This window comes from Ammodytes marinus, assembly GCF_949987685.1.
Source record: "Ammodytes marinus genome assembly, chromosome: 20".
NCBI classification, from domain to species: domain Eukaryota; kingdom Metazoa; phylum Chordata; class Actinopteri; order Uranoscopiformes; family Ammodytidae; genus Ammodytes; species Ammodytes marinus.
The window spans coordinates 15,266,175-15,291,421 of NC_137224.1; the positions used below are offsets into that span (position 1 = coordinate 15,266,175).

The 25,247-nt window shown below is 39.9% G+C and overlaps 1 protein-coding gene across 1 annotated transcript; it reads right to left on the reverse strand.

Moving 5' to 3' along the window:
* Window positions 1-10,064: 10,064 nt before the first annotated feature.
* On the reverse strand, window positions 10,065-15,504 carry LOC307266522 (uncharacterized protein; the record flags this gene model as incomplete). The annotated part of the gene is made up of 2 exons (XM_080048561.1): window positions 10,065-10,295; window positions 14,899-15,504. The coding sequence occupies one exon, from the start codon at window positions 15,502-15,504 to the stop codon at window positions 14,911-14,913; it is 594 nt and encodes a 197-aa protein (XP_079904687.1). The 3' UTR covers window positions 10,065-10,295; window positions 14,899-14,910.
* Window positions 15,505-25,247: the final 9,743 nt, after the last annotated feature.

Here is a 25,247-nt window from a genome sequence, read left to right on the forward strand (position 1 = left end):
TGTCGATAGATAGATAGATAGATAGATAGATAGATAGATAGATAGATAGATAGATAGATAGATAGATAGATAGATAGATAGATAGATAGATAGATAGATAGATAGATAGATAGATAGATAGATAGATAGATAGATAGATAGATAGATAGATAGATAGATAGATAGATAGATAGATAGATAATAGATAGATAGATAGATAGATATTATGTATCCACAAAGGGGACAACTCAGTGTTTCAATAGTAATCATTTGCAAACATACCAAAAAACACACTTAACACAGAAAATAACAAATACTCCAATGTCCGTGAACCAAAAATATCTAGCCTATAGGTTAATGTAATACAATGTAGTTGTGTTCACTCACATTTTATATATTGCTTCTGTTGTAGGCCTACATTGTATAGTAATATTGTTTTAAAGAGAAAAAAATTAACTTGTTTATAAAAGCATTTGCATACAGGGGCCATGGTTTGATGAATATGAGAGGGATGTGGATTGTATGCTGTAGCCTTCACCTTGTCTCCATCTCAACCCAACTGAGCACCAATGGGACATTTTGGAGGACGTGCCAAGCAACAAATCAGGGAATATCTTTTCGTAAAAATGCTGCTTATTCTTTGAGATACTGGAATCCACACACTTGTAAACTCTCTAAGACGGAGTAGAGAAGCTGTTATTACTACTATTAGGCCTACACTCTCTAAAGGTTTGATTTTGCATAGCCTACAAACATATTAAATAATAAGAAGTCCTGTGTGAATCAATAGCCTACATTATCACAATAAATATTTAATCATATACAAATGTCCTCATGTAGCTGTCGTGTAAACATGTAGGGGTGTTGGAATAGACCCATAATGACCTTTGTTACAGTATTGACTATGAATCCAGTTCCACGCATATTTCCAGTAGCCAGGGTTTCGGTGCGGCATTTTAGTTTACAATCTGTAGTACGGCAGTCACCATGCTGTACGCGCAGTGTGTGTATCGTGTGTGTCTGTGCACAGAGGTCGTGTGAATCAGTACATTTCAAATCACCGACATTTCGCTACAGAGCCAGACTCTGTAGAGACTCTCACCGGTGGTGTATCTTTCGTTATGGCGAGTGTGTTAATAAGGACACAACGAACGTTCTGCACCTAGGACGCCAAAGCGCATGCGTTTTGCCCCATGTGTTCACTGCCAATGACGTAATCATAGTGAGAAATACTGATCCACGACTGATTAAGTGCAAACGGTTTCTTATAACTGTGATCTGTGTAATATAGGGAAGAGATTATTGTGCAATATTTGGTCATTTTACTCAGGTTAAAACAATGTCATTAAGAAACTATAGGTCCCACATCAGCATTTTACAGACTTTTCAGATATTACAATTAATAGGCTTGATAAACGAAGCAATGAGTAGACATGTACTTGAGATAACTGTTAAAACACTGAATGAAAATGAATGCATAGATGTCAGATGTTTCACCTTTTGCCTGGAGGAACTCTCTAGCGTCAAAAAAGATTCGCTGCCGTAGGCCTTCTTGACTGTTTTCACACACAGCTTTTCAACCGATCTGGGTCAAAAGGAACTGTAAAAAGGCTTCAAATAGATTGGCATGCGTCTGTCTGACTGCAGCATGTCATTCCTAGAGCAGGTGTAGGTGTTCTATGAACCTTCCGCCTTTACAAGTTATATACGTCATGTAGATCTTAAAAACGTTTAGCCAAATTGCATATTTTCCACCAAACTGTTGTTGATGCAACCATTGATATAACTAACTTACTACTATTGTAGTCTTGCAAAGCCAGACCAAACTACAGCAAGTTGTATACTACTATTGTGACATAGTAACCCTAAACTGCATTGAAACATCAGTATAGTGCTGCCACCTGCTGGATTGCTATTGTCATGCAGGCATGTAAAAAATCAATCAGACAGCTTCAGCTAACGCTGCTGCTCGAGTCCTCTATAGGACCAAAAAAGTGGATCACATTCAGGCCTGCCCACACAAATGGCTGGGCCCCTGAATACCTCCAGTCAATGGGCCCCCCTTACTGCCATGCCTTGTGTCTTTCTTTGCATTAAGAACCTTTTTAGGTCTATTTTTATTTTTTATTTTTAGAAACAATACAGAAAGCAGGACCTTGGTGGTTACGGCAGTAATTAAAACAGGATGATGCTGCTCGTTAGCTTCATTGTGGTATGACCCGGCTGGTTGGTCAATTGGCCAGGGGTGTGAAAAACTGGTCAGACCTGGCTGGTCGTGTCAACCTGAAGACTTATGTCAAAGCCTTTAGAAGTTATAGTCCCCAAAGGGAAATTCTTTTTCACAGAAATGTATGTTATGGGGAGAGAGAATTTAAACCTGTTTGTAGACTCAGGAAAATTACAGAGTAACTATGGAATGTAGAAGAACTACAAAAGGTACCCAACCTGTTTTTTCATGGGGTCCAAATACTTTTCACAACGACACCCAGACACAAGTAGCAGGTAATATAATAGCAGGAAATATAATCCAGCCCAAACTGTTTACTATCAAAACCCAATCTTGTCACCATTTGGCACACAAAGGGTTTATAGGGTGGATTCTGTTTGAAACAGTTACACTCCGCTGTGCTCAATCTGAAACATTTTGAACATTTCTGCTTTTCTACTTCTTTTTAAATGGCCGTAAGCGGAGCCGCGGCTCTGTGTAAACAGTAAACACCCAACTTTGAATAGATATTGACATAAATATCTAAAAATAAAGTTTAGCTTAGTTAGGTTCTTGGCTTCCAAAGACCATGGGCCCCCCAAGTGGCTGGGCCCTAGAAAGCCTTCCCACTTTCTACCCCTTATGGGCGGCCCTGATCCCATTACCCCTGTTCTTAGGTCTTTACACTAGCTTCCTGTCACTCCAAGAATTGATTTTAAAATATTGATGTTGGTCTATAAAGCCCTAAATGGTTTAGGGCCAAAATACATCGCTGACCTGCTGATCCCTTACGAACCAGTCAGAACTCTCAGATCGTCTGGGACTGGCCTACTGACAGTCCCCAGAGTAAGGACTAGACAGGGAGAGGCAGCCTTCAGTTTTAATGCACCCAAGCTCTGGAATAAACTTCCAGGGGACTTGAGGTCCGATTCAACACTCGGCTCTTTTAAATCAGGTCTGAAAACTTTACTGTTTCCGTTTTGACCTGTAATTTTACATTTTTATTCTTTTTAAATGTTTTAATTATTTTATGTTTTAATTATATTCATATTTCTCATTCACTTTTTTTAATGTGTGCTCTATACTTGATGTATTTTGTTTTTGCATCTGTAAAGCACCTTGAATGGCCTTGTGTCCGAAAGGTGCTTTAGGAATAAACTTGCCTTGCCTTGCCTTGCCTTGCCTTGCCTTGCCTTGCCTATGAGGCTTTGATTTGGCCACAATCACTGCTTGTGCACCTGTGCATGTTTGTAAAGGTAATTAGGAATGTACACTAAATCAGAAAACGATCACACAATTAAACGTCTAAACCGCTTGATTTTTTTTAAAATTTAGCAACAAATTAAGAAAATGATGTATATTTAGAAAGGCTTGCAATGCGGTACATAACAAGAAAACCATAATTGTCAGGCAGAAATTTCATGGGTCATTTTAGGTCAACAAGGCCCTCATCTTGTTTGTATAATAAATACAATGTAGGATTGGTTTTATTCTCAGCTAATACAGAGTAGATGTTTACATAAAGGGAAGGTCCAATGAAAGCACCTGTTGGGAGTAACAGCAAACAACCACTATATGAAACAATGTTTCATGCCTCACGTAACTGAGATTCAATGCACACACTTAACACACATACACACCGTCCCACACCCACACACACACACACAAACACACACACACACACACACACACACACACACACACACACACACACACACACACACACACACACACACACACACACACACACACACACACACACACATGAACACACAAAAACCCTTCTCACATCCCACAACACAGCTTTTCACCACAGAAACCACAATAAAGCAATTCCGTGTGGGCGAGTTAGCTCCTCATCAAGGCACACCCATTAACTACTAAGACAAACTGCATAATTGATTCCTGAAACAAGGAGGGAAATTACCTGAAACACCATGCAACAGTTCTGTGAGGAATTTGTGTTGTGGGCCAAATAATATGAGTGTTGTAAAAGGGGACAGAATCAATCAGATAAAACTGGTCTAAAAAGGTTTGTCAACATGCTCGTGTTTTGCTTAAGTAGGATTTTGAGCTATACTTGTACATTACTCGACCATTTCCATTCCATCACTTTATACTGCTTTAACCTTTAACAAATAATTATACTGTATGTTATACAATTTTCTTTTAATATTTACAATGATTATGTGAAAAGTAACACCTTGTTCAACATGTATCTCTTTAATGTAGCCTAATGGAGTTGAATTACAAAGTAGCAGAACATGAAAGTTGGCTACAAATTCCTCAAAATAATACTTAAGTACATGTTTTGGTAAATGAATGTACTTTCCATCACAGTCTTTTCTTACACCTTTAAATAGTTAAATACCTCTTCCAGCCCTGGACTTAACCTGAAACTCACACATCACATCAAATACCACACCTCTGTTGCTGCTTTGGTGTGAATTTCTGGCCACGACAACCAGGAGAACTTAATCCCTGTCCACTCAAACAGTCAACAGAGTCATGTTCAGGTGACCCAGTGCAGGCACACACACACAGCGGGCTGGTGTGTAATACTAATGTAAAAGACGCTATAGGTGTGAGGTGAAACCTGAGATGTAATCTCGGGACTGCAACACTCTAGCATCACTTGTTGGGAGTAATTTTCCTGCAGGTGTTGTCGCATTAAGGGTGGGTGCAGCTATGAATTAGTAATGCACAACTGACACATTTCCAAAAGTATTTAAACAAAGGGGGCCCACCACAGCTAGCAACATGCCTGTTTACGGAGCCTAGGCTGTGTATTGACACTTCATTCTTTTTCAGCGCACAGGTAGCAGATCGTGAGGAGATATTCACTGATTTTGACAACAAGTGTTCTCCAGAATCGCTGGCTTCCCCTTTAAGCTGAAGAAAAGGGAATGTAAAGAGCAGAGTAAATATGGATTGTGCGAAGATGTTTATGAGGCAATGGGCACTTTAACTACATCCTGAAATCCATTATTGTGTTTAATAGAACATGTCATGTCATTTGAATCGTGTTAAGCCTATTAGCAGGTGAAGCAATTAAAGTGGGACTTTGTCTAGAACATTCTTAGTTTCTTTTGTGTCCTCCTTTGTCTCATTGTTTTACAAGTTGTGGGAGTCCTTGTCTCAGTGCCAGGGTTGTTAAAGCTGCAATATCAGCACATTGTAAATGGGGCGTGTCAAGCAAAACCCCAGAGAAACAAGAAATGCCAAACACTTGATGTACAGATTATGCTGCATGATTCAAACTGCACAAACGGCTTACGAAAGATTCCACCATGATATTATGTTGTCGTGATTTTACATAGACAGGAACAAAATCACATTTTTCTCCTTTCCCCCTCACAGATTTTTTTTTGTTTTTTGTAAAATGAGAGCACCCCTTCCCTGCCCCAGTAGTGCAGTAAATGGACCCAGTTTGACTGGTTTCTGTTGAATGGCTTGAGTGACCAACACACACTCAGGTTTCACCCCATGAGTTATCTTCGCAGAGACTGTTCGGGAACAAGTGCCTTAGGAGGAGGTCCGTACAACAAAACACATTGGAGTCATTTAAATAACATGGTAAATGGTGTCGTCGAGATTCAAGCGGAAAGAAAATTTGCAAAGAGAAGACAGAGATGTTTTAGGTCAGAGTGAGACATCAGTTGAAAATGACCATCAGATCTATGTACATGATCGGATAAGATAAACCACATTTGAATTATATCACCAGAATTGACAGCATTGAATTACACTGGAACCTCTGTATTTGTGAATCACAGTAGGCATAGGCTGTGTTCCAATCCCTCATATTTAGTATGCTGGAAAAGGATTTAGGATGTCCCAATTAATACATGTAGTCAGATGCAGCATGCTTAAGAAAATACCCGGATGCCGTACCGTATCTGGTTGTGATTTTTAGTAAGGAAATCAGCCTGATTTTGGGGCGATCTGACCCACAATCCACTGTGCACCGGAAGTTACGTCCCATTGAGTGATTGATTGAAATTTTATTTCGAACATGTAAAAGAAAATGGAAATTGTCAGAAAATAATGGTATTACACAAAATAGAAAGCATAACTAGATACATGAATGACAAACACTTGTTGATTAGAATTACATGTTCAAAAAGGAGAGGGAAAAAGGTAACACTTCGTTAATCCCACCCACTCCCCTTAAATCATTGTTTAGCTTCCTTAGTCATAATAATAATAATAATAATAATAATAATAATAATAATAATAATAATTATTATTATTATTATTATTATTATTATTATTATTATTATTATTATTATTATTATTATTATTATTATATAACATTTTCTAACGCATCCAAATATATAATTTTTATATATTTTTGTATTTTTACAAATACAATATATTATTCATATATTCATATCAAATATATTCTATAATTTCTTGCATATTTCTCAAACAAATATAAAAATTAACACACATTTTACTTAACACACTAAACCACAAATTATCTCTGGGCGGCCCCCCTAGAAAACATTTTTTGTAATGCACATTAGAAAATATTAAAATACAAATTGCACTTCCTAAACAACAACTGACTTTCTGTGCCATTTTTGCCAACAAATAGCTACACAAATGGCACAGAAACAAAGGTCAAATGGACCATGTAGGTCAGCTGTCCTCCGGCCCTTGAAACAGTTGAACAAAAGTTGAACAAAATGAAAGACGAGAAGGGAAGGGTCAACTGAAACCTGGAGAAACATTTTCACAAGCTATTATTGGACAGTTTGCAGCATTGCAAGTGAAATCAAATAACCATTTGGAAGTGGCTGCTTTAAGAAAGTGCTCAATATTCCAGCAGCCGTATGTGACTGCCGTTTTGTGCTGCATGTTGGCTGTTTCAACCAGTTTGGAATGAACACAAGTGACTATGTCACCACAAATGATTTGATTTACAACTTCTTTGTAAGAAAATAAGTGGGAATAGCCCACATGTACAAGTTATAAGTAGCTTATTTGCACATTATTTCAAGCTTGTCAAGTCGGCAACACTACTACAAATCTCCCCCTAAAAAGAAAAGAAAAACAACAACAACTGTTAAGGACCATCAAAAGACAAGGACCGGCACAGCTTAACTACTTCAAAAGACACCATGGCCTTAGGCTTTTATTAAATATGTTCAGTTCTTAATTTGGCACTCATGTATTGTATTACGTACTGAGTAATAAAACGAACAATGTAACTGCTATTAATATACTGGCTGTTTTTGCCAAGAAGAAGCGTTTTTTTAAAACGTGCTGTGTGACTTATTATAGGCATACTTCTTCAAAGTGGTCATCTCAAAATCCCCTTCAGATTAAAGTTCCATGTTTGTCCTTTCAAAGTAAAAGTCCAACGTTTCCTCTTGGGAGGGGGCCGATGAATATATACATCCACCAGCGAGATCCAATAAGCTGAGAGAGAAAAGGAACAGGGCTTTGTATTATGAGCAGTTTCAAGGGCTGAAAACCATCCTTGAGTGAAAGTTAAAAAGCATCTGATTTTAGCTTAGCTCGTATGAAATGTATGCTAAAAGTTGCACTAGGTGTTATCTTAAGCAATGGTGTAAGGATTATATATCCTTAACTTAGTACAAATACTAAACTGTAAAGAATTGTCTGGTTCAAGTAAAGGTCCTGCATTTAGGCTACGTTACCTAAGTAGAAGTATGTATAATCAGGAAGATTAACTTAAAGCATCAAAAGCCATGACATTGTTTGGCATTTTTGCATAAAAAAATTACTATTATCAAAACAGTCAAAGTTAATTTTTGTCAGTGTTGGGTATATAGCCAAAAATGTTTTGTAAACTCTTCATATGTTTTGTGAGTTCAAATCTTAATCGGTAAAGTAACTCATCGGATTTATCGGATAAATGTATAGTGTGAGTAAAAAGTAGAATATTTGGCACTGAACTGCAGTGGAGTAGAAGTATAAAGTAGCATGAAAAGAATAGACTCACGTAAAGCACCTTAAGTGTAGTGCCTCAGACTGTAGTACTTAAAGGTGCAGTGTGTAATATGACATCATCAAGAAAGGTCTACAAAGTTCTACAAAGTTCTAGAATGCAACGTTCCCTGGGTAACCCCAACCCTTTCGAATAATAACAGAAGCTACAGTGGCCTTCAAGGACAAGAACAATTCTAAATTTTAAACAATGCACCTGATGACATTCCAACTATGACACTTTCAAGATGGCGGCACTAGGCCTTGGTCCAAAATATGCAGAAATATGGACATATATGAGACCCTTTCTAAGGGAAAAATAATAATTCAAAAAATATTTTTCAGCTATTATGCACTAAATTAAATGTACTTATGGATATTATAATTACTTTCTACAAAATCTGCTAGGAAATAAAACCCAAAATTCTACACACTGCAGGTTTAAGAACAGCACTTGAGTAAATGGAATTAGTAACATTACACCTCTGATTTTAGGATTTCCTTCACTTCACAACATGCCTTGACATGCTTTAAATGTGTAATTAATATGTACCTGTCATGGCCTATATTTCCGCACCTGTGAACCACAAAACTGCCTTTTTCAAATCTCATTTGGGGAGCAGATCCTCCATGGAGACCTCCAGGTTGCCTAGGTACCACATGATCCAGAACACCAGGCTGAGGAAGAGGAGTAGAGGTCCAGAGAAGACAAAGAAGTCCCAGAAGCTGATGGGAGCGAAGACCCCAACGAAGAACAGTATGAGGCCCGCTGCGTCCAGGAAGACCGCGATCAAGAAAACCCCCAGACATCGGCCACAATAGGCAGTGTAATCCATGACAGGAGCCCCGCTATTACTAGACTGTGTGGCCCTGCTGCAGCTGCCTGGCAAACTGACTCACTTTAGCTTTAGCAGTTTATCTCGTTTAACTAGTAAACCCTGAGGAATTGATTCTATCCTTTCTCGTCGGCTCCACCCGCATGATTGAGGTAAGGCTGATCAGAAGGAAGAGTTTTGAACGGTTACATTCCATTCTGTGCTATCTCTGCATGACAAGTTGTTCTTTTTTCGTGACAGCATCTGTCAAAATAGAAATATGCTTCCCCGGCCTAAACGATGCCAAGAGAGATTTTGACTGATTGGTTTGCATGTGTTTTCATTACTTAAACAGGTTGACATTCCAGCATTAAAGGTGCACTATGCAGTTTCAGAGGAGGGGGATTTGTTTCTATTTGCAGAGCAAGCAGTTATTATACGAAACATGTCATTCTTCGTATTGTATAATTCTATCACAATAAGTCAATATTAAATTATTTTAGTCACCTGGAACCAAATGTAGGACTAATAAACTATTTGTTTGTAAACAGAACTGTGGGCCCTACTGCTGTAAACAACAGTAGTGAAACAGTAACTTTTCCGGTAGCTTTTGGGCTTTAAACAGTGTTCCAGGGATCCAATATTCCTGTGAGGATAGTTTGTTTATTCAGTTATGAGAATAAACCTTGGAAAATGTCTGAACAACCAAAGTTACATAGTGACCCTTTAACATACTGATCCAGGGTCTTATCTCAAGTGGATTTAGAAAAAGGCAAGAAATATGTTTTGGGTGTTTGTTGGAATCAAAGTGCTTTTTAAACCATTTAAAATGTAACATCAAAAGAAGAAAAAAAGTGAGGGCAAATAAAAGTTATGAAACATTAAAAAGGTAGAACCTGCAAAAGGAAGAGAAGACAAGAAAATTGCACAACTCAGAGCATGGGCGTTACAGTGGTGTTATCTGGCATCGGACAGTATCAGTCACCTGTTTGCATAAGAAAAACACCCTGAGATACAGCCAAGCATCTACTCAATTCAATCACGTGTAAACTTTATTGCCATGAAAAATAATTTACGTCCGTCACAACTTAAAAAAAAATTAAAAAAATGCTATGTACAGTTCATGTTTAAATATTTTTTTCTCCGTCTGTGCACAGCCCATTCTGCCAACTGTCCATGCAGGGGGCATTTTCCCTGATTAAGAAATGTCTTCACCGTTTAAAATAAAAAATAAAACTTTAGTAGTTCATGAGTTCAATGCTTTCAGTCTCGTGGGGAGTTGTAGGAGAGCAGTAAGAGTAGGAGGAGTCAGTCCTTCAGGAAAAACCAGACAACACCTGTAGAAACAAAGAGAGGGTTTTCATATATTTGTAGAGGTTGAAATCAAGAAAAGACATTCAAAATAACAATGGTAATTCATGTGAAGGGAGTGGAAGATCATTTTAAAAAAAACAGGTTAAAGTCTATGTTAGATACACTATGTAAGGCTTGAGAAAAATATATAATTGTATTGTAATTGATGTAATCTAGTACGCCCTGTATTTGAATGAAAGTGTGCCTCGATTGTGAGGTGTTTGGGAAGATCAGATTATTATCCTTTACAGTGAATCTGTTAATTAAGTTTTAATATAAAGCATGAACAGATCTGGATCATTTCCCTTTTCTATTTGGGATTACATATACTGTATAACAGCAATTCTAAGAAGTTGACTTTCCCATTATGTTACATTCACAGTATACTGCTAACTGAAGAGAAAACAGACTGTTTTTTTTAACCATTACAATTATTATAGCCAGCACCAATTTTAGTACCGGAGGAAACATGGACACCCAAATGCAGCCTTTTTGAAAATAGCACAGGTTTAATATGGATATCATTTGGGTGGAGATTTTACAGTTTACATTTTGAGTCACTGATATTTCTTGACAATCCTGTTTCTGAGAGTGAGATGAGATGTCCATCAATCTGGATACGCATTATGGACTAAAAGCAGGGGAAAACAGCAAGCATCACCAAAGCTCAATACATTGTGTTAATTGTCAAGCTAGGGGTCTTGGTACAGGTCCTATATCAACACTCCTAAAGCTTGACAACTAAAACAATGTAGGTATTTGCTTAAAGGGATAGTTCGATATTTTTGAGGTGGGGTTGTGTGAGGTAATTAGGCATAGTTAGTTTGTTACCTTATGGAGATGGTGATCAGCACATTCACTATAAGGAGTCTAGGGCAGATGTCCCTGTACCAGAAGTCAGCCTTGTACTGTTGCAGAGGGAGCCAAAAGAAAAACTTTTTTTCTCTCGACATACAGTATATGAATGCTTACCTAAAAGCCAGATATCTGTTCAATTGTACGCTAAACTGAGACTTTTTTACACCATTTTAGTATGCCGCCAGACAGCTGTTTATGTTTGCAACAAGGCTGACTTCTGATACAGCAAAGTCTCCCCCAAACTCCTGATAGTGACTGCACATACCCATACCCAGCTCAATAAGGTAACATATTATGCCTAAAAAACCTATACAACCCCACTTCAAAAGAACTGAACTATCCCTTTAATATCACATTATTCGTTGGCCCCGGTGATCTTCCCTGTCCTTAGCAGTGGCTGCTAAATATGATCGGTGACTAAGTTGGCTCCAACATCAAACACTTTAACTTAAGGTAAGGTACTGGAAGGCATATCTTTTTTAACTTTATAGACCATGCATCTGTTTCTTCACTTCTTCCTTATGTTCTGTGTTCATTGGATGGATGCCCACTGATAAAAACCTTAATCTGCCAACCATCTCCTGGCTCCATCCCCATATTTAATCAAAGGGACTGAGAGCAGTATCAATCTTGCTACAGAAGAAGGCTAACAAGCATATTTCCCAAAAGACTATGAAGAAACATTTATACATGACTCCATCATTTCCTACTTAGAGTCCGATGTGGACATTGAGGTGATCATCACTCAACACTGAACCTCATATTGCTCCATGTGACCTATTGTGCAAAACGCACTTTGTATGGCTCTTCAACATGATGATGTAATTCTGGCTAATCAGAGCAGACTGAACGTTTTGGAAGGTGGGGCATACAGAGACAGGCTCTATAACAGAGTGTTTCAGACAGAGGCTGAAAAAGAGGAGATTCAACAATGTCACTCTGAAAACAGTTTCTAGTAGAAATCCAAATTACAATTTTGAAACTGAAAATGAGCATGCATGTTGTCAAATTCTTGTTTCAAAGTGAGCCACACTGTTCCAACACATATCATGCAAGTCACTGTTGATTCTGATAGATGTACGTCTACCTTTATGACTCATAAAGTGGCGAGGCAGGTGGCTGTTACAATAGCCATGTTGTCCTTACAGGTGGAGGCCTGTGTTTATTAGAGGAATTTCCAGCGATAAAACCCTTTACAGTCAGTACTTAAAAAGGCACAGGCACACTAGGCCATCTGTGCTGTGTTCTGACGTCAATGTATGATAGACAAAACCTTGTTGCAAAAAAATTAAAAATTTGCCGAAGGGTTGGCGGTGGTCTGCTGTGGAAGTGGAATGTTTGGTACAAATCTGGACGGATGGAAATGTTTAAAAACAATCGGATAGAAAACGTGTGTGTATTAAATGTGTGTGTACAAGCCAGCGATGGAGTGGGGACAATTGTATTTAGGCATGGTAGGGGGCAACTCGGCCTAGTGCGAGTGCGCCCTAACTCTCAGTCAGGGCTGATTTTAGAACCATACAAGTCCAGTTTCCCCAGTGTGACCCCAACCAACCATGCCTACTTTGTTTGTGTTCTTTTCGACCACCCACCCAAACAATAGCTGTGCCCCCACCCCCACCCCCCAAGAAAAGGAATAACATTATGTTAAGACACCCCCAAATTTCTAACAACACATGTATTTACAGCTACATCTGCTCTCAGAGCTTCTATGTCTTACGTGTAACACAGCCAAGTTGCAGTTAAGAACACATGCAGCCTCATTGTTCATTTATGCACCATTCCTCCAAACCAACCACACCCTTTTACACAATCCATATCTCAAGATCATTAGCCCTGTTAGATGATACGGGAATCACACTGTAGGGCCCATAAAAGTTAACCACCTGGTGCTTGTGGATTGGCAAGGAGTGTGCACGTCATGGGGCACACTTTATATTATGATCTGTGCATTGGAAAGAAGGCCTCTCTCTCTCTCTCTCTTTCTCTCTCTCTCTCCACACCTATATCTCCCTTACTGCATTCCATTACACTGGATCAATAGGCACTGCTGCTAAGTTTCATTAAAAAGGCAATTGCACCTTTCGGCCCCAAAGGGTGTCTGACTCGCCACCCGCGTGACAAGCTAAAGTGATGGCTAAAATAATGCAGAGGTGTGAGAGGTGAGCAGAAACGGCCGGGCTCGTTAATTAACTGCTGCCACGGGCCACTGGAGATCTTTTTCACAGCAGCGGTGGCAAGGGGAAAAAAGGGAAGAAAAAAATGATTACAGATATTCATAAGTAGAGGGAACAGGCAGGGTCTTGGGGGGGGGGGGGGGGGGGGGGGGGGGAGTTTGTGTAAGGGTGCCCATTCCTCAGGCATCACATCACTGACGACAACGTGAAATTCAGCGATTTTGGAGAGCGCTTGTTGTCTAAATCCTTTTCTTGTCAAAATAAAATCAGTGAATATCTCCTCAAGATCAGCTACACCTGTCTGCACTGTTTGTCAGATGAAAATAAAAAATCCAGTGTTAATACACAGCCATAGGCTCTGTAAACTGGCATGTTGCTAGCTTCGGTGGGCCCCTTTGTTGACATACCAGTTTACAGAGCCTAGGCTGTGCATTAACACCCCCCCTGCACACACACAGTACGTATAGGACAGACAGTTGCCATGCCAATACACAAGGCAATGAGGATGCAAGCAGTGAATGATGAAAGAGTTACAGCTGTGGCGGTGAGCGGATAATGACAGGCACAACAACAGACAGCCGACTGACAGAAAGGTGGGTGAAAGCAAAGCAGAGCAACAGTGCTGAATATTTATGACTTTCAATTAGGTTGTCAGGTCCACGGGCCCAGGATCATACATTCTCTCAGGAGCCTTGCCTTTAGACTGCAACGGGTTACAGTGTCAGGAGGAGATTGAGTGGGTTAGGGGAAATGGCTCTTCAAAGTCAACTCAACAGCACAGGTACAATAATAGACTCTACAGGGAGAGTGTTGAGGCGGTACCGGGCTAGCTGATGAACATTGTTAAGGAGTAGAAAGCTTCATTTAAACTATTACATCGTGCAGTATAGTCTACCTTCCTGGTATTCCAACTGCATAGTGATTCAAGAAGTTACATTTTACTGAAACTACGACTGCAAACATTTGAGCCATAAAAGAAAAGGAATGAATTTACTTGAACCCCCATTGACGAGCTCCAGACGAAAGAAAATCCAGATTGTGTTTGACATTCATCTTTGTATTTTTTCCCCTTCTGAAAAGTCCAGACGGGCCTGGTTTATTTAGGACAGGTTAATATCTCAGGGCTATTCAGGGGGCTGGCTGTCAGGTCAACTATAAGATTACTTGGTTATTGTTTTTAATGTTTTGGTTTAATTTGTTATTTATTAATAAATAAGTTTAATGTCTTTGGTTTATGAAGGAACACATTGGCCCTTTTTGGTTTCTGCAATAAACTTAGTGTCATTTGTGGTTGGCATTGGACTTTTCTTGTATTATATTTTGTCACATGTAGCCTGCAAAGTAGTTTGAACTACTTTCTCTTAGTTGCTTTAGTTAACCAAACTAGATTTCTCCCTAGGGTAGGCCTATTGCTTTGCTGTAGGCCAACTTCATCCATTGATAGTTTGCAAATATTTGCATTTAATAGTAGCTTCTCTAACACTGGTGATGAAGAGAAGGAATGATGATAGGTAGGTGTTGTTGTTGTTGTTTTAAGGTGAAATATACGCACCACCTTATCCTGTCAGAGAAGCCTCTCCGCTGTCTGCATGGTCACGTCTGGCCTCTTCAACACTGACAACTCCACGTTTCTGCCCGCTGCTGCTGCTGCACACTCACGCTGCGTCCCTCCATCAAACCCTCTGTTGTCGTTACCCGAAGACCAGACTCCGCTGCTCCGGCCGTCTTCCCACGTGATCCGAGGCAGCTCCACAGCACGCACAGTCCCGTACACCTTCTCCTTCCCGCTGCCCATCACCATGCTCTCGTTCTTCCTCTGCTGATTCTTCTCCTCCCCGGCCTCTATGTGCTTGACGCCGGCTTTGGAGAGCCTCTCGGACAGCTTCCTGGCCCAGTGCGTAATGCTGAGGTCCAGGGAACTCGTCCTGTCCTCCGCGTAGTACAGAGGCACGTTCCCGGTGTACCACAGCACCCAGGGGATCGAACTGATCGATATGATGAGCGAGCCAGTGTAGATGAGGAAATCCCCGTAGAAGCGGCCGTCCAACTTCAGGTCGCCGAAAATCCCCACGAGAAGCACGACCAGTCCGGCCACGTCTAGAGCAACGGCGATGAAGACCAGGGACGCGCATTTACCCAAGCAGCTGCCGCGGGCCATAGCGGAGGAGAGAGCAGCTGAGCGACGAAAACTTCCGATGTTTAGTCAGGACGCACATTTCATTCCCCCCACTCACACACACAACTTTTACACCTGTCGGGTCTGTGTTTCACCTGCGCCCACGCCCCGCCCCCGATACCACGTCACTGTAGCTGTAGGCTTCCAGTGGGTGGGTGCAACATGATACTAACATAACGTTAGTATATTTGGCGATGTTTCTTTGATCTTTCGCGAGACTCGCTGAGTTTGGTGAGTTGATCAAGCCTGTGAAATGTCAGTCTTAGTCTTCTGTACATAATAATACCATTCTGGAGGAAATTGGTGCGGTTTTCGTGACGCTATTACAGTTACAACCCCGGAAAATAGACGAATGTCGAATATAAACCAATCTCACCCCGGTATCTTGGGCGATGGCTCTGACTTCAAGGTGAGACATTGGAAGTACTTGTCAATTTTAGGATTTTTGGTTGTTTTGCTTCCATAACACGTCTTCTTTCAAAGGTCCAAAATGTAGCCTACCTTTACATGTTTATTTCACTTACCTTGTCTGTTTGTTTCTGTATATTTCTCCTATACAACCATCTTTAAAGGCCATTATCTCAACATTAGATTTTTTCAATACTCTGAACCAAAAATTCCCAAATTCTAAAGCACATGAATCAACTAAACTTTCCATATTCATTCTTAGCACTATACTGAATACAGGGTTTTTTGTTCATTCAGGGCTCTTCTTGGGACTGCTGCAGGTGCACTGCACACAGTAATAAGTGCCCTGCAAATACATTGATTTTTTTTGGAGAAAGACCTAGGGATTGAGAGATAAAGACAAAGAGCAAATTGGGTAAGTAGCCTACTCTCTGTGAGGTACAATCTGGCTGTCACCTATTCTGTACCTATTTTTGGCCTTATTTTTGTTTTAGTGTTGTTGATATTTTATGAAAACAATCTATTGTTAATACACATCCTAGGCTCTGTAAACTCGTATGTTGCTTGCTACAATGGGCCCCCTTTTGTTTAAATACCATTTGTTTACATACCATTTACAGAGCCTAGAGTCATGATTTTTGGACACACTATAACAAGTTTGTCTGAAATCAGAAGGTATGTCAACTTTGAGGGTAACCTTCATGGCCATTCAGTGTTGGGGAGATTTTGTTCTCATCCTGCGATAATGATCAATGTCTGCCACAGTTCATATATAACATATTATATTACCACCTATTTTACATCTTCCCCCAATAGCCTGTCAACACTCACACCCCTAAAAAAGTGGGCTTGTTGGAGATGTTGTGTGTGTGTGTGTGTGTGTGTTGGTTGTATGGTTGTGAATACCAAACACACGGTAGAAACCGTTCAAGGAGAATTTTTAATTTGCTCATCTGAAGTGGCTGAAGTGTAAGTAGCTACAGAGATAATTAAGGGTAATGATGGTAAAAAGATGTGTCCAGACATGCCAGACAGTTCATCTTAAGGCGAGACACTGCACATTTGGCAAGGTCTTACTAATTATGCTTAAATTAGCATCTTAAAAAAAAAATCTAGATACTGAGTTAAAATATTTATTTCATTTTTTCAACATCTTAGCCTCCAAATTTGTTAAGATCAGATTTGGTTTACAGACTTTTTTCATTTTATATATAAAGAAAAATACTATATAGGCCTACAGGTTTTAGAATTTTGCTATGAAGAAAATGCATAATAAATCAGATAATTACCAACATATGTACGTATGTGCTTATCTTCTGTAATAACCTTCAGAATAGTGCTAAGGGTGAATATGGAAAGTTCAGTTGATGTAAGTGCCTTAGAAGTTGAGATTTCTGTTTCAGAGGATTGAAAAAAAACTAATGTTGAGATAATGGCTTTTAAAGATGGTTGGATAGGAGAAATATACAGTCGCAAACAGACAAGGTGTAGTAGAAAAAACACCTTAACGTACATTTGTGAAACCTTTTATTCATACCAGTATGCAAGAATACATGTTATGGAGGCGAAATAGCCAGAAATCTCAAAATTGACCAGCGCTCAAAGAAAACAATGTTTCTGCCTGCCGTGTTTCACCTTAACTATTGACAATATGCTCAGAACCTGAAATGGGACAACAGAAAATCCTGGCCTTCCTCTTTGGTTGCATTCACTGACCCCACTGTGAGCTGTCATTTTAAAAGGCAACCATATTCTGAATTTAAGGAGGTCTGATTGGCACAAGGAAAAAATTCCCAGTAGCCTCCGGTTCAGTGCCACCCACACACACCTTATTGAAATGGCGAAGCTAGTCACACTATGAATGATTTCATGATTTATTAAGCCCCCTGATTAACTGTAGGACGCGGCAGATTACACGGATTCCCTTCAATGGAGTCCTTCATGGCTCAAAGTGATTTCTGCGCCAAATGCAAGGCATCTGCTGCAGGGAAATGACATGGAGATAGGGGTGAAATGGGAGGAAGATGGTGGCAAAGAGAGAGAAAGAGAGAGAGAGAGAGAGAGAGAGAGAAAGAGAGAGAGGTAGAGGGAGAAAGAGAGAGAGAGAGAGAGATAATGAGAGAGAGGGATATGGCGGATTTTTAGGATTACTACAGCTACAGTCATAAACCAAATCCAAACAGTACCTGGCAAATAGGCCTTCTGTGTGTCTAAGGCGAGACACTGCAGGTGAATAGGGTAACATTTGAACATTTGATCATGAACTTTGCCCGTTGATGAATTATGTTAAAACTATTTTTTGCAAAACATTTTTTATCAGAAATGTTTGAATAAATATGCAAATGTGGCAATATCTAATTAATTATGTGTTCATTTGCATCTCTGCGAAATCATCTCTTTTTTTTTTTTTTACAACATACGTATCAGTGTCCAAAGTTTTTACATTACAGATTTTGGATACAGTCCTTTTTCATTTGATCAATCAACATGAAAAATGGCTTGCTTCTAAGAAGAAAATGCATAATAAATCATTACCAACCTATGAACATATCCTTAACAGACCAGTTTTAGTAAAAAAAAAACACCTTAAGGTGCATTTTGGACCTTTTATTTACACTATATGAAAGAAGAATGTTATGTAAGCTAAGAATCTCAAAATTGACCAGTGCTTGAAAAACTATGTTGTTGTCTCTGCTTAACTGTGTATAGTGTATAGTGACAGTGACCAATACTGACATCAGTACATGTGTAGTGAGTAAATCTCCTCATTAACGATTGGCCCACACACACTATCTGTTCACATACATTTGGCTGCTAGATGGCGCCAGTCATCTTCCAAACACATGGCAACCTGCCTGAAAGACTGCATTGGAAATGCACTGCATTGCTTAACCAAAAGTGATGAAGTAAAGTAAAGATCTGAGAGAACAACATTTTCTTTCAACCCTTGATAAAACAGAACTAATGTGTTGTGTAAATAGCTTCAATTTGAGAAAAAAATGCATGATTAGGCTGGGCACATCTGAAATCCATTATACTCCTAAACATACAAGGCATGACCATGCATGTTAGACACAAACATTGAAATGGTCATACGTAAATGTAAGACAAAAAAAAAAGAAAAAATTCCCAATTCATCCCAAAAGATGCAATATAATTTCTTATACAGATTGGTCATGCACACGTATACACAACCCCTCTTACAGTAACACACTCACACACTGTGAAAATACACCTTTTCGGTTTAATTTGTACAATAGTCTGTTATAGCTGATTTGCAGCCTGCTACTTTAAATCAGCGGTGTGTGTCCCTGAGGTTAAAGTTCCCTGCCTGCATTAATACACTGCAATGCAGTGATGCGGCCGGCTCTGCTTTAACGCCAACAGGTTCTCTTCTGATCGAGCTCCTGCAGAGAGCTCCGGTCTGACGGAACAAGCTGACGTTTTGTTCAATTAGCAGCTTGGATTGTGATAAATATGACCCACACATTTGCTGAGTAGCTAAGAGAGAGTTCTCTACTTAGTATGCGCGTCTATCAGACTTTAACTTAAAGCTGCACCAATCAATACTTTTATATTAGGCTACGTGTAATGTGATGTCGACCAGCCCACAGATAAGGAGCCCTTATTGGCTAATTGTTTTGGGTTTATGGCCAACAATCTCTGCTGTCATTTCTCAGAATTTGATCGTTTTCCAAAACACAGTTTATGCGTTTAGTGCGAATATTGCACTTAGCAGGAAAGGCCTCCAAATATAGCCTAACACAAATATTGCTAGATGTGTGATTGGGCAACACTTCTTGCATCATAAACAACATTGTAAGTAGATAATATTTCAATGTGTGTGGGCTACTGCTGCCTCAGTGGCCAGAAGAGCAATTCATGCAACTTCAAAACAACTCTTCATAGACTATTTTTTTTATGTGATTGAAACATTATTCTCAAGGCCAAAGACAAAATGTTTGACAGAAAAAAAGAAATCCCAATGAAAACAGCACTTTTATCAACATTTTCAATTAAAGCTGCCGTAATTCATTTTCTAGGCTATTTAATTTGGGGCGCCTTGGAACAACCTGAAAACACGACATAAGATCCCATTTCGAAGTTGTTATGGCAACTGGTGGCTACTTTACCCATGCACCCAAATCAAAATTAGCTTTCAACATTAACTCTCATTTTGGCTCTGTTTTGGTGTCCACTATGTTGGATAAAAAGGTCTAACTTTCTCTTTTTGCTGGGCAGAACAAAAAAAAGGAAAATGAAAACACATTAATCACACAATGTTTTGCAGACGTTCTGTTGCAGATGACATTTTTTCTTTTTTTTGGCTGGTTGAATGCTAAAATGTATCTGTGTCTGTCCTTTGGTGAACTTTTGAATAATATTTCAGCTCTCCCAAAGAAGTCGATGGCTCCATTTTCTGTTCATGTTTTTCTGAGCATGCAGATAAGGGGAACATTCGTGCGAGAAGTAGGCTATTCAAACGGCAAATGGATGTGAATCAGCTTATTTAAAATATTTATAATAAAAGGCAGGTGTCATGCCATAAGTCCGCCGGCAGATTTTTGCGACAGCTCGATAGATCGACACATTTCCACCATGGTGAAGTTAGTTTTAAGTTGGATATACATCAGCAATGGTTTTGTGTAAACTCGACAGTATTTTATTGACGGTCCCTAGATCAGTATGCAGGTTACTACAAGAGCTGGTGTAGCCTGGCACCACCCGCCTACCTACTTCCGCTCAATTTTCATTTCCCTTCAGTAGTCAGTCTGGGTCCGCTGTATATTCGCAGATTTTCTCCTGTAGATTTTTTACCTGTCCAATCAGCGAACAGAGAACAATGACGTGTTCCAGTTTCAGTTTGTTACAGTTGGTTGTAGTCAGGAGCCAGTGCATGACGTACGTCACGACCAAACGTTATGCGATTGGTTGGCAGAGTGGCACTGGGCAGATCCAATAGTTTTAAACTTCAACAGACACCCTTCTTCAAGTTAGGTAACGTTTGTCAATTGAGCGATTCCAGACCTTCTATACAAATGAAATGAAGTAGGATGGTCTGGTAGGACCAGGCCAGGGCTGGTGGTTGTGCTACTGCTCACCATCCTCCTGCTGCCTACTGCGGGTGAAACTAATTAAGAAGATTTAGCTGATGAATGTCCGTCAGATATCCAACTTAAGACTGACTTCACAGTAGTGGAACTGTGTCGGACTATTGAGCTGTAGGAATACATGGGGCTGTCGGAATTATGTGCTGTCCCCAAAGGGCAAGCACAAAAAGAAACACATTGTAAGTTGTTATATGATATAGTTCAAACCCCAGGCTGGTTGAAAGAGATGAAAACAAGCCAAATAAAAATTCTGCAAAAAATGATGCCCTAAGAGACATTTACCACTTGAAACAGCGCAAACTTCTCTGTTTTTTCCAATCTTCTTTTTATTTATGAGGAGAAACGACAGTGCTGCAGGGTCGTTGAGCGCAAAATTCAGTTAGTCTGTCTTTGGCGTGCAAAGGGATTTCAATAATGTCAACCGTGCAAATGAACCCTAGTTGATTACTGCAGTTTCATTAACTATATCCTCTTTCTACTCTTGGGGCGGCAATATACGCATCACTCCTCCTGCCCATGTTTTTCTCTTTTATTATAACCACACATCATGACCCGAGCCCTGCATGCTTTCTGTCTCGTATAGACCTGGTCAAATTGAATAATAAGACAAATTGTTCCATGGACGATTCAGTAAATTCTGCCCTTTGAAGACACACACTGGAAAGAGTAGCTGCGGCGGCATCATGAACTGCACAGACCCGGTCACCTTGGCCCCATGGGATACTTAAAGAAATGCTTGCTTTTACATAACAAAACCCTGGAGATGGTATTCTAGTTTTGAATCAATCATTAAAAAAAAATTGTATAACGAAACACTTCATCTGCACTAGAAAGAGGCAGTAGAAGGGAGATTGAAACCTTTTTCTTTTCCCTTTGAAATAACTCCGGCAAGTAGAGTAGGTGGAACTGTATTAAATAATTGAGAGTTTGAAAGTAATTGAGGACACAAATCAATAATACCTAGAGAGGCTGTTCTCGTTATCTGGGAGACACCCAAACACTTCCGACAGATGTGGCTCAATGATGATGAATTTTGAGAGAAAGGCGGTGAGAAAAAGAGAGATATAAAAATGAGATCTAAACATTTAGCAAATGAGAACCATTTCCTCATCGCTCTCTGTCTCATCAGAGGCGCGCATCGTCAAACCCTTTTGGGTTGTGGCAGGCTGGTTTTCGGCCGCCTCACATTTCAAAATGTCAGATCCCTGCGCTTTAGAAGTGGGGATATCTTTCCAGGAGGGAGCCTTGACTGCTTCCCGGGCCCCTGATTTCCCTAAGGATCGGCAGTCTCGACACGCATGGGCGTCTGTGAGCGTTTAAACAGTCAGTCCCCCCCCCCCCCCCCACTCCAACACCCACCCAGCCAGCCAGACTCCCAAACGGCACCAAGCTCTCTAATACAGCCTCTCCCATCCACTCTCTCTTCCTTCTTTCTCCTCCTCCATCAAGCACAGTTTGCCTCTGCTTCCATCACCTATTGGCGGCGATGTAAAATGTAGTGATATAAAATGCTGGACTTTTAAAAGCTATATTTCGTTATTTTTTTATATAAATGAATGCCGGGTTTAATTTCGAGACATTGCCAAATTAGTTGACACAAAGTTGATTAAGCCTATCAGCTCCAAGAAACTCTCTTTTTTTCCTAGTATGCCAGCGTTTACAAACTGGTGTCAGTTTTCTGACACTTGCCACAGGAGCTCAGAAAAATCCCAAAAAGCGCCTGAGAAATGTTTCAGTTTCAGCATGATTCTACTGCCATGAAAAAAAACCTGAATGTACAGCAGAAGGTATAAAATCCATGCTCGCTATCACGAAGGCTTACCTCATGTAGACGCGCCCACAGTGTTGTTGTAATTACTCGCCATGGGGGCAACAGAAGTTACACATGGTAGCTTTAAGGAACCTGTGGGATTAAGTGGAGTCGTTCCATTAAATGTTTACTCTGCTGCAGCCACAAGTGAGGGATGTGGAGTCGATGAAGCCGGCAGGTTTCAAATCAGAGATAGTATCTCTTCCCCACCCGGGGTAGAATTTGGAGCGCTGCGTTTAAACTGATAGAGTGTATATTTCTACCTGTTTATCCCGCAGGGGCTCAGTATGGAGAGGCAGAGCTGCTGTTCATGCTCTCTCACACACACACAAACACACACACACACACTCACACACACACACACACACACACACACACACACAAGCGCACACTCAGACACGCACACACACAAAGTAGAGTATGCATGTCAACACACACGTTTATTTAACCACACACACACACACACACACACACACACACACACACACACACACACACACACACACACACACACACACACACACACACACAGTCGAGTGCATTCCTTCACTGGTCTCAAAGCCTGACCCCTGCCATCATCTCCATGTAGCCAAAACTAAATTAAACTTTTATTAACCTGAATTTATTGAATCCAAATGATGCACATTGGATCACCACTCACATACTGTTGTATATCTGTCAGTAATCACACATACACATACTCTTGGGATAAATACTATCAGTACATTGACCCATGCATCGAAGCCTGGTTCTTATAGGAACACTTAGGGCCAGTTTCACAGACATGGATTAAGCCTACGCCTGGACTAAATGGAATTTTGAATGGAGATTGTCCATTGAAGGTACAATTTAGTCCAGAACTATAGGCTTAATCCATGTCTGCGAAACCGGCCCTTAGAGTATCCTCCCCCCATTCACATACAGATATTTGGGATGTCTTGAAAAGCTGTAGACATACATAAAAGAAGGCACACTTTAAATAGCAAAAAAAACTATTCTATCATCAAAGGGTCAACAGAACATGCATTGACATGGAAATTGGTGGCATGGCTGTGAAGCACTACTATTTCTGAATGTAATTTATGGCTTGCCTTACAGTAACTAGCCAGGACACGTAGCGACTATGCCACAAGCCTGATAGAAAAAGGTTGCAAAAACAAGACAATTTTAAGGGTAAATAAAAACAAAAACTGTTTGTGTGATTTAAAACTGCAATGACTTTTTGAATGATAAGGGCAGCTCAACAAGTTGTTAACCCAACATTGGCACATAATCGCCTTGTATGTGTGGTCTAGTTCATGAACAGTGGTCTTTTACACATCAAGCAGATACAGAGCAGCATCAGCATGGAAATAGATTTGTTGTTTGGGTCCACCTAGTGAAAATAAGTCCAAAATCCACTCTACTTTGAGCTCTGTTTAGGTCTCCACCAATTCCTGAGAAAAATGTCTGTGTCCTTAGATGATGAACCAGTGTTCACCTGTTTGGTGCTGGGTAGGTACAGAGTAACATAAACTGAAAACAGTTGCAGGAAACGAGGCTGATGGGAGCAATGAGACTGAAGCAGAGCCGTAACAAAACAGTGAGCAGAGTCACTGGGTCCATTGTTAACATCAAAGTTTGCATAGTGCAGCTTCAGGAATATGCACAGTGTCGGCATAAAAAAATTAAAATAAAGAAGAGAACAAAAAGCTCCTAATTGACTTGAATCTCCTTGACAAGACAAGGCCTGAAGGTGAGGTAACAATGATGCAAGACTCATCTTCAGCATTTCAGCTGATATTTACTTTTAACTCATGCAAAATATGTATGACAAATTGGCAATCAATTCATTTCTGACAAAACTATGAACGACTTGAACTAGGGGCACTAAGGAAGATGCCTGACCAATACTTTACATTATTTGCACCGAAATACAAACATAGACACATAAAGTAACCTATATGAACAAAATGACACCGGAACACTTTACAATAAATGTGTAGGTAGTTTCTAAGTAACAAATTACTACACAGTTATGCAGTAACTACTATATGCCAGTATAGTAACTACTACATAGTTATTGAGTTACTGAATAACTATGTAGTTGTTACTATAGTATACTAATATAGTTACTATATTGGCATATAGTAGTTACTTCATAACTATGTAGTAGTTACTATATTATACTAATATAGTATTTACTATATTGTCATATAGTAGTTACTTCATAACTAGTAGTTACTTGTTCCTTTTTTCATTTGTTACTCAGAAACGTTTGTGTGTACCTTATTGTAAATTGTAACCAATGACACACATGCATGGATCCATCCAGGGCCAAAGGTCAAAGGTCATCTCCCATCAGCCTTTGTCCAGAGAAAGATCTTGCCCTCCAAGGACAGAGGAGGGCTGTTTAT